General features: G+C 45.7%; 1 protein-coding gene across 1 annotated transcript in view; it reads right to left on the reverse strand.

Moving 5' to 3' along the window:
- LOC138637777 (5-hydroxytryptamine receptor 3A-like) overlaps positions 1-9,893 on the reverse strand; it is an 82,366-nt gene extending 72,473 nt beyond the window's left edge. The window contains exon 1 of the mRNA XM_069726697.1: positions 9,812-9,893. Coding sequence (XP_069582798.1) covers positions 9,812-9,893 — 82 coding nt within the window. The remainder of the gene's footprint in view (positions 1-9,811) is intronic.
- Positions 9,894-17,911: the final 8,018 nt, after the last annotated feature.

A 17,911-nucleotide genomic window follows, 5' to 3' on the forward strand; every position in this document is an offset into this window, starting at 1 on the left:
AACAACCCAGCAGCAGGACCGCTACTTCAGCCTTTGTGCAAGGAGGAACAGAAGGAGCACTGTCAGAGTCCTGCAAAATGACCTCCAGCAGGCCACAAATGTGCATGTGTCTGCACAAACGGTTAGAAACCTACTCCATGAGGATGGTCTGCGTGCCTGACGTCCACACATGGGGTTGTGCTCACAGCCCAACACCATGCAGGACTCTTGGCATTTGCCACAGAACACCAGGATTGGCAAATTTGCCACTGGCGCCCTGTGCTCTTCAGAGATGAAAGCAGGTTTACACTGAGCACATGTGACAGACATGACACAGCCTGGAGACGCTGTGGAGAGCGATCTGCTGCCTGCAACATCCTTCAGCATGACCAGTTTGGCAGTGGGTCAGTAATGGTGTGGGGTGGCATTTCTTTGGAGGGCCGCACAGCCATCCGTGTGCTAAACAAAGGTATCCTGACTGTGATTAGGTACCGAGATGAGATCCTCAGACCCATTGTGAGACCATATGCAGGTGCAGTGGGCCCTGGGTTCCTTCTGATGCATGACAATGCTAGATCTCATGTGGCTGAAGTGTGTCAGCACACACACACTATTGAGAATCATTTCCTTGTCTTGAGGCATTTCTACTGAAGTTGGGCCAGCCTGTAATTTGATTTTCCACTTTGATTTTGAGTATCATTCCAAATCCAGACCTCCATGGAATATTAATTTTGATTTACATTTATTCTTTTTATGTTTTATTATTCTCAACGCATTACACTATGCAATGAATAAATATTTGCAACTGGAATATTTCATTCAGTGACATCTAGGATGTGGCATTTTAGTGCTCCCTTTATTTTTTTGAGCATTGTATATAGCTACATACATGTATATTTATTTGTCAAGGACGTGGTTTGTGGAACCACTGTACCATGTACCGCGGAAAGCCTGGAGGGGCATGACTAAGCGAGCATCAAACTGTTCACTAGAGCCTCTGATGGTGAGGTTAGTAGTGTTGGCTCCACATGAACGCCAGGTGCCACTCCACGACAGACCAATGGACACGCAGCAGCTGGATGCAGAGGACAGACTGGATGGTGCAGCAGGCAGAGTTGGTATCAGAGTGTAGCAGGCAGGATCTGCACCAGAGTGTAGCAGGCAGGATCTGCACCAGAGTGAGTGACGACTGAGGGGCGATCTAATAACCATGTATAAGTATATAAGGGGACAATACAAATATCTCGCTGAGGATCTGTTTATACCAAGGAAGGTGACGGGCACAAGGGGGCAATCTTTGCGTCTGGAGGATAGAAGGTTTTTCCACCAACATAGAAGAGGAATCTTTACTGTTAGGGCGGTGAGAATCTGGAATTGCTTGCCTGAGGAGGTGGTGATGGCGAACTCAGTCGAGAGGTTCAAGAGAGGCCTGGATGTCTTCCTGGAGCAGAACAATATTGTATCATACAATTATTAGGTTTTGTAGAAGGACGTAGATCTGGGGATTTATTATGATGGAATATAGGCTGAACTGGATGGACAAATGTCTTTTTTCGGCCTTACTAACTATGTTATTATGTTACTATGAGTGCAGCAGGCAGGATCTGCACCAGAGTGCAGCAGGAACTGGTACGCAACTTAGACTGCAGAACAGGAAGGTTGCTCAGGCACCTCCCCAGTGAGGAGTAAGCAATATATACATAATGCCCCACAGCCATTGGCTGGAGAGGAAATAGCAAGTGCACGCGCTGGCCCTTTAAGAGGGAGGAAGCGCACATGCACGTGCCCTAAGGACATGGCTGGGAGTCCGGCTGGAAGCTCTGCTTGACGCATGCAGAGCATGGAGAAGGAAGGAACCAACCTCAGCGCGGGTGAGTGAAGTGGCACGCCGGAGACCATACCTGTTGTGAGTTCTGTTTTTGGGCTCCCTCTGGTGGTTACTGATGGTACTGGGTGACTTGTCTTTCCTGGGTTTCTGGGTTCCACCTGTTCCATCAGCATATGGGAGTTTCCTATTTAACCTGGCTTTGCTGGCAGTTCCTCGCCGGTTATCAATGTATCCAGTGTGTCTTGTTACCTCTGCTCCCTGCTCCTAGAACCTTCTGGTCAAGCTAAGTTTGGATTTTCCTGTTTTGGTGTTTTGCTTTATTTGGTTTTTAGTCCAGCCTGCAGATATGTGATTCTTGCTGCTGGTTGCTCTAGTGGGCTGAAATTGCTCCTCATGTACCATGAGTTGGCACATGAGTTCAAGTAATTTCAGGATGGTTTATTGAAGGGTTTTTCGCTGACCGCGCAGTTCACTTTTGTATCCTCTGCTATCTAGCTTTAGCGGGCCTCATTTTGCTGAAACTGTTTTCATACTGCGTATGTGCTTTCCTCTCATTTCACCGTCATTATATGTGGGGGGCTGCTATTTCTGTGGGGGATTTCTCTGGAGGCAAGAGAGGTCTGTGTTTCTTCTAATAGGGGAAGTTAGATCTTCGGCTGGAGCGAGACGTCTAGGATCATCGTAGGCACGTTCCCCGGCTACTTTTATTTTTGTGTTAGGTTCAGGGTCGCGGTCAGCTCAGGTTCCATCGCCCTAGAGCTTGTTTGTATCTGTGCTTGTCCTTTAGTGATCCCCTGCCATTGGGATCATGACAGTATAACCGGCCCACAAAGTGTTAATTGTATTGGCTGAAGTAGGAGGATAAGTAGTCTGAGGAAGTTTTTTTTTTTTTTTTTTCCCCTCAGAGTTTGCTGCCTAGCCTTATTGCAGCCTGGCTACTTCCTCCTCCTCTTAATCTTTGAATGGCTCTGATCCCAGCTGTATATCATGGACGTCCAGAGTTTGGCTTCCAGCCTGAATAATCTTGCCACTAAGGTTCAAAATATACAGGATTTTGTTGTACATGCTCCTATGGCTGAACCTAGAATTCCTGTCCCAGAGTTTTTTTCTGGAGATAGATCTCGTTTTCTGAATTTTAGGAACAATTGCAAGTTGTTTCTTTCTTTGAAATCTCGCTCCTCTGGAGACCCTGCTCAGCAAGTCAAGATAATTATATCTTTCCTGCGGGGTGACCCTCAGGATTGGGCATTTGCATTGGCACCAGGGGACCCTGCGTTGCTTAATGCGGATGCGTTTTTTCTGGCATTGGGTTTGCTCTATGAGGAACCTAACCAAGAGATTCAGGCTGAAAAAGCTTTGTTGGCCCTCTCTCAGGGGCAAGATGAAGCAGAAATTTATTGTCAAAAATTTCGAAAGTGGTCGGTACTTACTCAGTGGAATGAGTGCGCTCTGGCTGCAAAGTTCAGAGATGGCCTTTCTGAGGCCATTAAAGATGTTATGGTGGGGTTCCCTGCGCCTGCTGGTCTGAATGAGTCTATGACTATGGCTGTTCAGATTGATCGGCGTTTACGGGAGCGCAAACCTGTGCATCATTTGGCGGTGTCGTCTGAACCGTCACCTGAGATAATGCAATGTGATAGAATTCAGTCCAGAAGTGAACGGCAAAAGTATAGGCGGAAAAAAGGGTTGTGCTTTTATTGTGGTGATTCAGCTCATGTTATATCAGCATGCTCTAAACGCACAAAAAAGGTTGATAAGTCTGTTGCCATTAGTACTTTACAGTCTAAGTTCATTCTGTCTGTGACTCTGATTTGTTCATTATCATCCATTTCCGTCGATGCCTATGTGGATTCAGGCGCTGCCCTGAGTCTTATGGATTGGTCATTTGCCAATCGCTGTGGGTTTAGTCTGGAGCCTCTGGAAGTCCCTATTCCTTTGAAGGGAATTGACTCTACACCTTTGGCTATGAATAAACCTCAGTACTGGACACAAGTGACCATGCGTATGACTCCCGTTCATCAGGAGGTGATTCGCTTCCTGGTACTGTATAATTTGCATGATGTTCTAGTACTTGGTCTGCCATGGTTACAAACTCATAATCCAGTCCTTGACTGGAAATCAATGTCTGTGTTAAGCTGGGGTTGTCAGGGGGTTCATGATGATGCACCTCCGATTTCTATCGCTTCATCTACTCCTTCTGAGATTCCTGTGTTTTTGTCTGACTATCGGGATGTTTTTGAGGAGCCTAAGCTCAGTTCGCTTCCTCCTCACAGGGATTGCGATTGTGCTATAAATTTAATTCCAGGCAGTAAATTTCCTAAAGGTCGTTTGTTCAATCTGTCAGTGCCAGAGCATACTGCTATGCGGGATTATGTTAAGGAGTCCTTGGAAAAGGGACATATCCGTCCATCTTTGTCCCCTTTGGGAGCAGGTTTTTTTTTCGTGGCCAAAAAAGATGGTTCCTTGAGGCCTTGTATAGATTATCGTCTTTTGAATAAGATTACCGTAAAATATCAGTATCCTTTGCCATTGTTGACTGATTTGTTTGCTCGCATTAAGGGGGCTAAATGGTTCACTAAGATTGATCTTCGGGGTGCGTATAATCTTATACGAATAAAGCAAGGTGATGAGTGGAAAACCGCATTTAATACGCCTGAGGGCCATTTTGAGTATTTGGTAATGCCTTTTGGACTTTCTAATGCTCCTTCAGTCTTCCAGTCCTTTATGCACGATATTTTCCGTGAATATCTGGATAAATTTATGATTGTGCATTTGGATGATATTTTGTTTTTTTCTGATGACTGGGAGTCTCATGTTCAGCAGGTCAGGAAGGTGTTTCAGGTTCTGCGGGCCAATTCCTTGTTTGTAAAAGGCTCAAAGTGTCTCTTTGGAGTCCAGAAGATTTCTTTCTTGGGGTATATTTTTCCCCTTCTACTATTGAGATGGATCCCGTCAAGGTTCAGGCTATTTGTGACTGGACGCAGCCTACATCTCTTAAGAGTCTACAGAAGTTCTTGGGCTTTGCTAATTTCTATCGTCGTTTTATAACTAATTTTTCTAGTGTTGTTAAGCCTTTGACGGATTTGACTAAGAAGGGTGCTGATGTTGCTAATTGGTCTCCTGCGGCTGTGGAGGCCTTTCAGGAACTTAAGCGCCGGTTTTCTTCTGCTCCTGTGTTGTGTCAGCCAGATGTTTCGCTCCCTTTTCAGGTTGAGGTTGATGCTTCCGAGATTGGAGCGGGGGCGGTTTTGTCACAGAGAAGCTCCGATGGCTCAGTGATGAAGCCATGCGCGTTTTTTTCTAGAAAGTTTTCGCCGGCTGAGCGGAATTATGATGTTGGTAATCGGGAACTTTTGGCCATGAAGTGGGCATTTGAGGAGTGGCGTCATTGGCTAGAGGGTGCTAGACATCGTGTGGTGGTCTTGACTGATCACAAAAATTTGATTTACCTTGAGTCTGCCAGGCGTCTGAATCCTAGACAGGCTCGTTGGTCACTGTTTTTCTCTCGTTTCAATTTTGTGGTTTCGTACCTGCCAGGTTCAAAGAATGTGAAGGCGGATGCTCTTTCTAGGAGTTTTGTGCCTGACTCCCTTGGAAATTCTGAGCCCTCTGGTATCCTTAGGGATGGGGTGATTTTGTCTGCTGTCTCCCCAGACTTGCGACGTGCTTTGCAGGAGTTTCAGGCGGGTAAACCTGATCGTTGTCCGCCTGAGAGACTGTTTGTTCCGGATAATTGGACCAGTAGAGTCATCTCCGAGGTCCATTCTTCTGCGTTGGCAGGTCATCCTGGAATATTTGGTACTAGAGACTTGGTGGCCAGGTCTTTTTGGTGGCCTTCCTTGTCGAGGGATGTGCGTTCTTTTGTGCAGTCTTGTGAGGTTTGTGCTCGGGCTAAGCCTTGCTGTTCTCGGGCCAGTGGATTGTTGTTACCTTTGCCTATCCCGAAGAGGCCTTGGACGCACATTTCCATGGACTTTATTTCGGATCTCCCTGTCTCTCAAAAGATGTCCGTCATCTGGGTTGTGTGTGATCGCTTTTCTAAAATGGTTCATCTGGTACCCTTGCCTAAGTTGCCTTCCTCCTCTGAGTTGGTCCCTCTGTTTTTTCAGAATGTGGTTCGTTTGCATGGGATTCCTGAGAACATCGTTTCTGACAGGGGATCCCAGTTTGTGTCTAGATTTTGGCGGACGTTCTGTGCTAAGATGGGCATTGATTTGTCCTTTTCGTCTGCATTCCATCCTCAGACGAATGGCCAGACTGAACGAACTAATCAGACCTTGGAAACTTATTTAAGGTGTTTTGTTTCTGCTGATCAGGATGACTGGGTTACCTTTTTGCCGCTGGCCGAGTTTGCCCTTAATGATCGGGCTAGTTCTGCTACCTTGGTTTCTCCTTTCTTTTGTAATTCGGGGTTTCATCCTCGTTTTTCCTCTGGTCAGGTGGAACCTTCTGATTGTCCTGGAGTGGACATGGTGGTGGATAGGTTGCATCGGATTTGGAGTCATGTGGTGGACAATTTGAAGTTGTCCCAGGAGAAGGCTCAGCAGTTTGCTAATCGCCGTCGCCGCGTGGGTCCTCGACTTCTTGTTGGTGACTTGGTGTGGTTGTCTTCTCGTTTTGTTCCTATGAAGGTCTCTTCTCCTAAGTTCAAGCCTCGGTTCATCGGTCCCTATAGGATCTTGGAAATTCTTAACCCTGTGTCGTTTCGTTTGGATCTCCCGGCATCGTTTGCTATTCATAATGTGTTCCATCGGTCGTTGTTGCGGAAGTATGAGGTACCTGTTGTTCCTTCGCTTGAGCCTCCTGCTCCAGTGCTGGTGGAGGGAGAATTGGAGTATGTTGTGGAGAAGATCTTGGATTCTCGTGTTTCCAGACGGAAACTCCAGTATTTGGTCAAGTGGAAGGGTTGGTATCAGAGTGTAGCAGGCAGGATCTGCACCAGAGTGTAGCAGGCAGGATCTGCACCAGAGTGAGTGACGACTGAGGGGCGATCTAATAACCATGTATAAGTATATAAGGGGACAATACAAATATCTCGCTGAGGATCTGTTTATACCAAGGAAGGTGACGGGCACAAGGGGGCAATCTTTGCGTCTGGAGGATAGAAGGTTTTTCCACCAACATAGAAGAGGAATCTTTACTGTTAGGGCGGTGAGAATCTGGAATTGCTTGCCTGAGGAGGTGGTGATGGCGAACTCAGTCGAGAGGTTCAAGAGAGGCCTGGATGTCTTCCTGGAGCAGAACAATATTGTATCATACAATTATTAGGTTTTGTAGAAGGACGTAGATCTGGGGATTTATTATGATGGAATATAGGCTGAACTGGATGGACAAATGTCTTTTTTCGGCCTTACTAACTATGTTATTATGTTACTATGAGTGCAGCAGGCAGGATCTGCACCAGAGTGCAGCAGGAACTGGTACGCAACTTAGACTGCAGAACAGGAAGGTTGCTCAGGCACCTCCCCAGTGAGGAGTAAGCAATATATACATAATGCCCCACAGCCATTGGCTGGAGAGGAAATAGCAAGTGCACGCGCTGGCCCTTTAAGAGGGAGGAAGCGCACATGCACGTGCCCTAAGGACATGGCTGGGAGTCCGGCTGGAAGCTCTGCTTGACGCATGCAGAGCATGGAGAAGGAAGGAACCAACCTCAGCGCGGGTGAGTGAAGTGGCACGCCGGAGACCATACCTGTTGTGAGTTCTGTTTTTGGGCTCCCTCTGGTGGTTACTGATGGTACTGGGTGACTTGTCTTTCCTGGGTTTCTGGGTTCCACCTGTTCCATCAGCATATGGGAGTTTCCTATTTAACCTGGCTTTGCTGGCAGTTCCTCGCCGGTTATCAATGTATCCAGTGTGTCTTGTTACCTCTGCTCCCTGCTCCTAGAACCTTCTGGTCAAGCTAAGTTTGGATTTTCCTGTTTTGGTGTTTTGCTTTATTTGGTTTTTAGTCCAGCCTGCAGATATGTGATTCTTGCTGCTGGTTGCTCTAGTGGGCTGAAATTGCTCCTCATGTACCATGAGTTGGCACATGAGTTCAAGTAATTTCAGGATGGTTTTTTGAAGGGTTTTTCGCTGACCGCGCAGTTCACTTTTGTATCCTCTGCTATCTAGCTTTAGCGGGCCTCATTTTGCTGAAACTGTTTTCATACTGCGTATGTGCTTTCCTCTCATTTCACCGTCATTATATGTGGGGGGCTGCTATTTCTGTGGGGGATTTCTCTGGAGGCAAGAGAGGTCTGTGTTTCTTCTAATAGGGGAAGTTAGATCTTCGGCTGGAGCGAGACGTCTAGGATCATCGTAGGCACGTTCCCCGGCTACTTTTATTTTTGTGTTAGGTTCAGGGTCGCGGTCAGCTCAGGTTCCATCGCCCTAGAGCTTGTTTGTATCTGTGCTTGTCCTTTAGTGATCCCCTGCCATTGGGATCATGACACATACCTGTCAGAGCAGGGATCCGGCATGGTGCTAACAATATTGGATAGTCTCCTTTATTATCAATATTGCCGTCCCTTATTACACAGTGCCCTCTCTTGTTATTAACAGCATCGGCCCTTACATATTGGATTATATGGAGTCCTGTCTTTATTTCATACCGTACTGTCTTGTTAGTTGTATAATGCAATAGCAGCTGATGGAGTATGGGAAAGCTTCTTTTCTAATAGAGGAGCTGATGGGACTGGTCGTCTTGTCACCTGCTCCATCAGCAGTCAGACTGCTCCATCAGCAGGACTATGTAATAAAAGAGGGCGTTGTGAACTACAAAAATAACAAGAATACACTATCTAAGAGACAGCACTGTACATAACAGCAGAGGAAGCTATGTAATAAGGGACGGCACCATATATTACTAGAGAGGATGGTACACAATAAGGGATGGTTTTATACATAATAAAAGAGGAAACTATGTAACTAAGGATGGTTTACACATAATAAGTGAGTACCCTATATAATAAGGGACTGTGCTATACATAATAAGTGAATACACTATATACTAAGCGACTGTGCTATACATAATAAATGAGTATCCTCTATACTAAGGGACTGTGCTATATATAAGTGAATACATTATATACTAAGGGACTGTGCTATACATAATAAGTGAATACACTATATACTACGGGACTGTGCTATATATAATAAGTGAGTACACTGTATACTAAGGGACTGTGGTATACGTAACAGGGCTACATCCCTGTATCTGTGTGCAGTGTTGGTGTGGTGCCCGTTTTTACTAATGCAAATGCATATAGAAAAGCCATCACGTGTTTCTCAATGCAAGCAATAAATAGCCAGGTCTTTCACCGGGAAGGAACAACCACAGGAAGGGCAGCATCCAAAAAGGAAAACCACCTATGCCAAAACATGGTATCCATCCACATAGCCAGTTTCCTACTCCACACTGATGAGGGGCAAATACCTCGAAACAGCTGTCTGTGGATGAATACCATGTTTTGGCATAGGTGGTTTTCTCCTGCAAATCCTGAACGTGCGCACATAGCCTTAGTTCCTGTCCTGTGTCCCCATCATTCAGTATCAGTACTTGATAGCATCAAAATTAATTTGGAAGTGAGAGAAGACATTATTAGGTACTGAGCATCCTCTGCCACCTCCCAATTCATTACAAGTTCATGACAGCGTCTTCTCCCATTTTTCATTATAAAGGGTCCTATGTACCTTATCGCCTCTTCTCCCAATCCCCAATAACGTTTAAGTCCCCGATAGCATCACAATCAATTTTGAGATGGGGTAGGATGCTAACAGGGGCTTATCACCTTCATCCACCACCCAATTCATTTTACATCCATATCTAACGTCCTCCTCCCCTCCTCCTGTTTCTTAAGTCCATTATAAGTCCTCCTTCCTTCCTCCGATCCCAATCCCCCACACCCCTTATTGTCCCCCTTCGCATCCCATCATTGTCCTCTCCCCCACCTCCATCATTGTTCTCTCCCTCACCTCCATCATTGCCCTCTCCACCACCCCAATCATTGCCCTCCCCATCACCTCCATCATTGCCCTCTCGATCACCACCTCCATCATTGCTCTCCAACATCTCCATCATTGCCCTCTCTACCACCTTCATCATCGTTCTCCCCTTCCACGCCATCATTGTCCTCGTCACCACCTCCATCATTTCCTTCTCCCCACCACCCCTATTATTGCCCTTTCCACCACCTCTATCATTGCTTTCTCTCCCACCACCCCATCATTGCCCTCTCCATTACCTCCATCATTGCCCTCTCCACCACACACACCTATCTGCATGTTCCACCGCAGCCACACACACATACACCAGTGTCCTCTCCGCACGTTCCCTGCAGCATCTTTGACGCCGGCAGCTTCCTCTCTCTGGCACAGCCACATGCTAAATGCTGAGATCATCCAGCTGATCTGCTCTGTCAGACAGGAAGCGCGAGTAGGAAGCAGGACGGATCCCTGCAGCCATTTTCTCCTGCAGGCAGGATTGCTCCCTGCCCTCCTCACATAAGGTCAATCTGGCCAGGGACCCCTTGGGGCCAGATAAACAGGCCAGATTGCCTTCAGTGTTATCTGTCCTGCAGGGGCCCCCCTCCACCTCCGGGCCCTGGTGCAGCGGCTGCACATGCGGTATGTCCGCTCCTGCTTAGAATAGCCATGGGTAGAATAGCCAAAGTCAGTAACTAGATGGACAGACAAAAAACAAAGTCAAACAAACCAAAGTCATAGTCAAGAGGGATCACAGACTAGACAGGGTCAGGAAAAACTCGGGTCAGTAACATTATATCAGGTAAGCAAAACACTAGAGTATAGGGAGCTTCAAGCAACTGGAAGCATCTGGCAACTACCAGCAGAATGTTCTGAGCTTAAATAGGATGTGGTTCTGCCCAACAGCAAGATGATTAAACCTGCTGGACACACCACAACCATTTAGATGAGAAGAAGTACAGATCTCATTTAGACTGATCCCTGCAGACTGAAACTGATGTAAAAATGTGACAATCAATAAGAGAGGACGTCATCTGTAAGTTCAAACCTTTCCTATTAATGTATCAAAAAATGTCTCCAAATAGATATATATGTTCTTATAATGTTTGATTGTGTACATAAGTGAATACTGTTTGGGAGGTCCATAATCCTTCTTTTCCCAAACATCTCCTGTTAGGAGTCATGAGACCCCTATAAGGATTAGATAGTTGGGCTGTCCTGCCAAAATCAGCAGGCTTACCCAACTTTTATCTAATTTGTTGTACCAAGAAAACTACATCTGTTCAGTGCTAGTTCATAAGACTGGATTGAAAATCCTGTAGAATGTTTGTTGTAAAGTAGAAAATGCTCCTAATTTATTTTGCCCTATGGTGAACTAAGACAAATACAAGCTAATGTCGAAAAGCTAAAATTTGTCACAGGCAAATGCCAAATTTCAATACAAATCCGAGGGCAAGTTTCTCTTTTTCATTTACAGAAATATTTAGTATTTCTTACCATGGATTAAAACTTGCCAGATGATACCAAAAAGAATAGTCTTCATGTCTCCAGTTATTGCCTTCATAAAGTGCCTAGATGAGTGTTACAGGTCTCCAAGTATGCTGCTGGTACAATCTCTTCAGCTCAGCTAATCAATGCAAATCTTCTTACAGTTCTTGTACCTCCAGTAATAGTCTCCATATGATGCCAACATTGAGGTCCCTACCTGCTTTTAGCTCTATGACTTTTTTGGCACCATCTCTTCTTTTTTAGACAACTTATGGCCCTAGCAGTCCACTGAGTTTGGATATTCTTGTAATTCTATAAGTAGAGAAAGGCAGGTGGGCAGTTCCAGATAATGCTATTCAATATGTTCAATTTTAGTTTTTGTTACTTCTCTCTTTTCTCCAAGGATTTATTAGAAGTGAGAGAAAGGTCACTGACATTGCTCCATGTTCATTTAAGTTACCGTATATGATAATTTCACAGTCCCAGTGGTCACACAGTTGTCACTACAGCTGTACAACCTACAGAGTCAGCCAATTGGAAAGTGTGAAAGCCTATTTTAAACTTAACAGAAGAAATTAGCACTTTAACCCAATTGCAATTTTTTTTATATTGTTACTTTTTTACATTGCTTAAAGAGAACCTATTAGAACGATTTTGTAATGTAAAGTAAAGACATAGCTGTAAAACTGATTAAATTGATACCTTGGGAGAAGAAATGTGCTTTGTGGTTCTTCTTTAATCATCATTTAAAATCTTCTGCTACTTAGATTTTGGTGCATAGGGACTGGAATATACATTGGGTCTTCTCGTCCATGTCTGTGATTCCCTTGCCTCTTTGCCTGCCTCCGGTCTGTGAACTGTGAGCTGTCTGAAGGCCGCCCCCCTAAAAGAGGGGATACTATCATGATTCCTCCTCTCAGTGTGTCTTGGACGCAGTGAATGACAGCTTAGGCTACGTTCACATTAGCGTTCCGCTAATGTGCGTCTCTGTTGCGTCGGCGACGCAGCGACGACGCGCCCCTATGTTTAACATGGGGGACGCGTGCGTTTTTTTTGTTGCGTTTTCCGACACGTGCGTCGTTTCCGACGCTAGCGTCGGACGCAAGAAAATGCAACAAGTTGCATTTTTCGTGCGTCCGATTTTCGTCAAAAAACGATGCACGCGTCACAAAACGCAGCGTTTTTGCGTGCGTTTGCGCGCGTTTTTTGTGCGTCGTGCGTTGCGTCACCGACGCAGCGGCGCGCAACGCTAATGTGAACGTAGCCTTAGTTGTCCAATCTAGTGCAGGGGTGTGCTGAGCAGTCCTTAAAGAAATGTCCAGCACCACCATAATAGAGGCAGAGTCAGAGATTGCACGGACATATTCTCTTAACGGCCCGAGAGCTAACAGCTCCAACCTACATTGGTTCCGCCTCAGGTAAGTGGACAGACTCAGGAAGAATGACCAAAACCCCTTGTCCCTCATCACATATCTCCGAACTTCTTTAATCCATTCGAATGGTCAGAGTCATGGCCTTCCCCAAGTAACTAGATGGAGTACACAGAGCCAGAGCATCCTTTAGTGTCAGAAAGACCTTTGTGGAGCTTGCACTAGAGAGCTGCATCATTCCACAGAACTGCGGATAACTATTACCGGAACTTGGAACTATAAACCTTAGCAGGGCAACCCCCCTGTGTCATTTTCATGATCTTTGTCTCCGCAACCTGAACCTTCTCAGGTTCATCATAGATCATCCCTAAGGCATCAAAAAAGATGTCAACAGAAGACCGTTCTGGGTCTAGTGGGGACAAAGAAAATGTCCAAGTCTGAGGGCCCCCTCACAGTAGGGACATGACTATTCCCACCCGCTGGAACTCACCCCTGAATATCGGGGTCGTAAGGTAAAAATTGGTCTACAGCTCTCCCTGAATACCATAAACTGGTCTTTCTTCCTCGAAACTTTATCAGGAGTGCAACTACTGGTTAAGCAGACACCAAGTGCATGTCAGAATGTACAGAAGTCATAACTACAGTAGGTAGCGGAGAGCTTTGGAAAACACCCATAGTACTAGATAGCTAACTGTGCAGCTGTGACTGTGAAGATTCTAGCTTCTGGTGCTCTCTGGCCAGATCCTGGACCATCAGGGTCAGATTCGCCACTTGATCAGAGTGTGCAAACAGGATCCATTGATGGCAAAAGAAGGATATGGCCAGTTGTACTGTGACGCTAGTCACTATTCATGAACAAGCCATCAGTCAGGATAGTCAAATGTTCCAGGATCAGTTAAAAAGAGAGCACGACGTAAACTAAAGGCAAATAAAAAGGCGTAGTCAGGTCATGGTCAGAGGTCAGAATACCAGGAAGATAGCAAATCAGGGCAAAGAGGCTAGGCAAACGGATGGTGAGAACGAGGTCCAAGGTCAGGCAGGAATAGATCAATATCACAGGAATACAAGGCAAAAATGCACCACCAAGCAAATGCTACAACTGGAGGAGATCTGGGACTGACAGTTTAGCTAAGCAGCTGTGTAATCACTTAGAACACCTGAAGGAAGCTCAGCACCTCCTTGAATCAGATTGGACGACTAAGCTGTCTATCAAAATAGTGACAGCTCAGCACGCCCCTGCAATAGGTTGGACGACTGCGCTGTCTACTAAAATTGTGAAAGCTTAGCATGCCCCTGCACTAGATTGGACGACAAAGCTGTCACTCACTGCATCTAAGACACACTGAGAAGAAGAATCGTGACAGAGATGCTATCCTGGAGTATCTCAATAAGAATAATCTCATGAACCCACGTCAACATGGTTTAATAATGGATTGGTTATGTCATACTAATTTGATAAATGTTATGAACGTGTACACACTTGGAGTGCGCCCAGGGCCATGGGGATACTTAGTACTGGGCCAGTTCTTAAAGGGATGTGTCACGGCAGCAGTGACCCGGTCCGTGGCCCTGGGTGTCCAATGAAAAATGATCATCAAAGGGGAAATAAAGTTTATAAGAGATGAGTCGTGATGCCACCTGTGGTACTCGGCTAGAAATGACTGACACTGCTTAAAGAGACTGCTGGGGCTAATGGTGATGCAGCAGAGTTGTTACAGCTCTCCACAGATAGAGCTAAGTCCCAGGGCATTTATATTGTTAAAGATGGTGATGATGGATATTGTGCAAGGTGAATGGCACAGTAAATAACTCCGAGGACACAGCAGGGTGCAGTTTCCACACTTTTACTCACGGTTTGAAGTGCAGGCCAGGGTACTAGTTACAGATGACAATGGAGGTCCGGGGAGCCTGGAAGCAACTTGGGATTCACTAAGCCAGATGGGTTTTGAGGCCTCATTATTGCGCTGTCCACTGAGGTCCTTGCTGCCTAAAGCTATGCTCAGGCCTCTGTTCCTTATTGTTCTGAAGTACTTGCCCATATGGCGCGCAACTTGAGCCAATTCCAGGTATCGCTCCTTTATGGTGGCTCCAGGCTCTGGTCTACTGCTGTGCCTTCGGGTGTCTGCTGGGCCAGGAGACTTGCAATCCCCTGCCCTCCGGATTTAGCTGCTGGGGCTATTGCATCCGTCAGCCACGGACTCCAGTGTCCGGCTTCTAGCGCTGTACTCTGGGGTGAACTTGGTCACAGATCCACTTCCCAGGTTGTGTTTTACTGCTCTCCACTCTCCTCTATTCCAGACACTGACTGCCTAACCCCTCCTCCAGGCCAGAACTTATAGAGAAGCTTCCCAGAGTCTGGGTTTAGAGCTTCCCCTTCTGGTATGGAGTCAGTAAAACGTGTTGGATGTAAGTGTTATCTAGTCAGGGAAACCCTCCTTGCTTCCAGGAATGTCATCATCCCCTTGTGAGGGAGGCAATGCCACTGTGGCAGCCAGACTCCTGGGGTGCCACACACTCACACTAGGGTGACGGAAAAAAGGAACTTCAATTACAGGGAAATTAATTAGTCACTGTACAGACTGGCCCTAGCCACACAATTAGAATTAAAAAGGTTATTGAGGGTTTTGCGTACCTCCTGAGGAACCAGAGGGAGGCAGCAACACACAGTAAACAAGGGAAGAGGAAAGTATGAAGTACAATATAAAAACCCAGAGTGAAAAACTAAAACACGTTCATATTGGGTAGTGAGAGAAAACTAAGGAGAGCCCAAATAAAAGGAACAAATAATCTCCCAGAAACCTAACAGTGGCAAAAGGAAAAAATGCTGGGAAGCAAAGTAAACAGACTCAGATAAACCCCTTTGCTGAAGGACTGGGACTCCTGAACACACTGTTATGGATCTGCAACACAGGAATAAGGTAGAAGGGGAAAAACTGACCCTGCACTATGACTAGGCTGAAACCCTAAGTTGGAGTGGACGACCCATTTCTTGCCAATAGACCCACCGATAATCTCAAGCGAAGACCTATAGATAAGGGGAAGGGGTTCCCTAAAAGAACTAAGGACTGGGTACAAAAACGGGTCACCTCCTAATAGAAAACAGAAGAGAAGGCTGCATAAACCAATAGAAAACAGAAACTAAAGCTAGCAGAACCAGAGGTACCAGCACTGCACAAATAACACACACAGAAGACAAAGCAAAGCACCAAGCTTGAGCTGAAGCAGATTAACACTGTTGTCCAGCAAGGACTGGGAGGCAGGGGCTGGTTGATAAAGAGTGATACAAACACCTGACCCAAGACAAACCCAGCACCAGAGAAAAAAGACCAGCAGCCAGAACTCCACAAGAAAATGGCGGATAGTCACAAACTAAACAGATTCTAACAGTACCTCCCCTTTAACGAGGATCCCCCGGATCCTCTAGGCCTGGCCTTATTCAGAAAACTCCTGTGAAAAGCCTTAATAAACCTTGAGGCTGAGACGTCCACAGCTTTCACCCAGGAATTGTCCTCGGGACCGAAACCCTTCTAGGACACAAGGTACTGTAACCCTCCTCTATGCCACCTTGAATCAAGAATGCGTGAAATCTCAAACTCGCAGTCCTCATCAATTGGAGTAGCAGACGGCATAGCCACCTTATCTGGCGTGTCAACTTTCTTCAGCAAAGATGCATGAAAAACTGAATTAATTTTCCAGTACGAAGGAATGTCTAATCGCACCGCGATTCTTCCCTTTCAGTATTAACTGCTGGGGCGAAACTTCGAGACAAAGCATCAGCTTTAACATTTTTTGTCACAGGGATATATGTCACAGAGAAATGGAACCGGGCAAAAAAACAATGCCCACCTAGCTTGACGGGCATTCAAACGTTTAGCAGCATCTAGATAGATCAGGTTCTTATGATCAGTAAAGACTTGTATAGGATGTCTAGCGCCCTCCAAAAAATGTTGCCAATGCTCAAACGCAAGCTTAATAGCCAGCATTTCTCAGTTCCCAACATCGTAGTTGAGCTCCGCCCCCATCCTCTCCCTCCTGGGGCAGAACAGCCCCCACTCCTACTGATGAGGCGTTCACTTCTACCAGAAAGGGCTTAGTCTCATCTGTCTGTATCAAAACAGGAGCAGAGCTAAATCTCTCCTTGAGATGCTCCAAAGCCTTAACAGCCTCAGGGGACCATTGGACAGTATTGGAACCCTTCTTAGTAAGATCAGTAAGGGATTTTGCGATAACAGAAAAATTCTTTATGAATTTTCTATAATAATTAGTAAACCCCAAAAATCTCTGAATTGACTTCAAACATTCAAGTCTAGGCCACTCCAATACCACCTAAACCTTCACCGGGTCCATCTCAAAGCCATCACTGGAAACAAAGTACCCAAAAAAACTAATTTTCTGTACCGCAAACTCACATTTCTCCAGTTTAGCAAAGAGTGAGTTTTCGCTCAGAATCTGCAGAACCTCACGGACTCTCTGCCAATGCGAGTCCAGATCGGGCGAATAGATCAAAATATCATCCAAATAAACAATCACACTCCTACCGATCAACGGCCTCAGGAAGTCGTTAATGAAATTTTGAAAGAACGCTGAAGCATTTGTAAGGCCGAAAGGCATAACTAGACTCAAAATAACCTTCCGGGGTATTAATGGCTGTCTTCCATTCATCACCTTTTTTAACCCGCAGCAAATTATATGCCCCACGGAGATCGATCTTAAAGAACCACTTGGCTCCAACTAATTGGTTAAACAAATCCGAAATTAGCGGCAAGGGGTAAGGATTGCGCACAGTGATCTTATTAATCTCCCTGAAATTCAGGCACGGCCTAAGACCCCCATCTTTTTTTTTACAAAAAAGAACCCCACAGCCACAGGGGACTTAGAGGGTCTTATATGACCTGCAGCAAGACTAGTCTGCAGGTATTCCTTTAAGGCCTCTCTCTCGGGAATCGTCAGATTGAATAAACGACTCTTAGGGAGAGTAGCACCTGGGAAGAACCCAATAGCGCAATCGTAATCTCTATGGGGTGGTAGAGCCTGTGACTCCACTTTTGAAAATACTTTCCAGAATTCCTGAATGGCTTCAGGTAGCTCAGTTTTCACAACAACAGCAATGTGTACATCACAACATTTCCCATAACACGCCTGACCCCAGGATCTTATCGTACTTGATGACCAGTCCAGTACAGGATGGTGCATTTTTAACCAGGGTAACCCCAGGACAACTGGAAAAGGCAATTTATCAAGTACAAACAAATCTAAAGATTCCTGGTGTTCCATATTCACA

This window comes from Ranitomeya imitator, chromosome 5 (genome assembly GCF_032444005.1).
Source record: "Ranitomeya imitator isolate aRanImi1 chromosome 5, aRanImi1.pri, whole genome shotgun sequence".
In the NCBI taxonomy this organism is placed as follows: domain Eukaryota; kingdom Metazoa; phylum Chordata; class Amphibia; order Anura; family Dendrobatidae; genus Ranitomeya; species Ranitomeya imitator.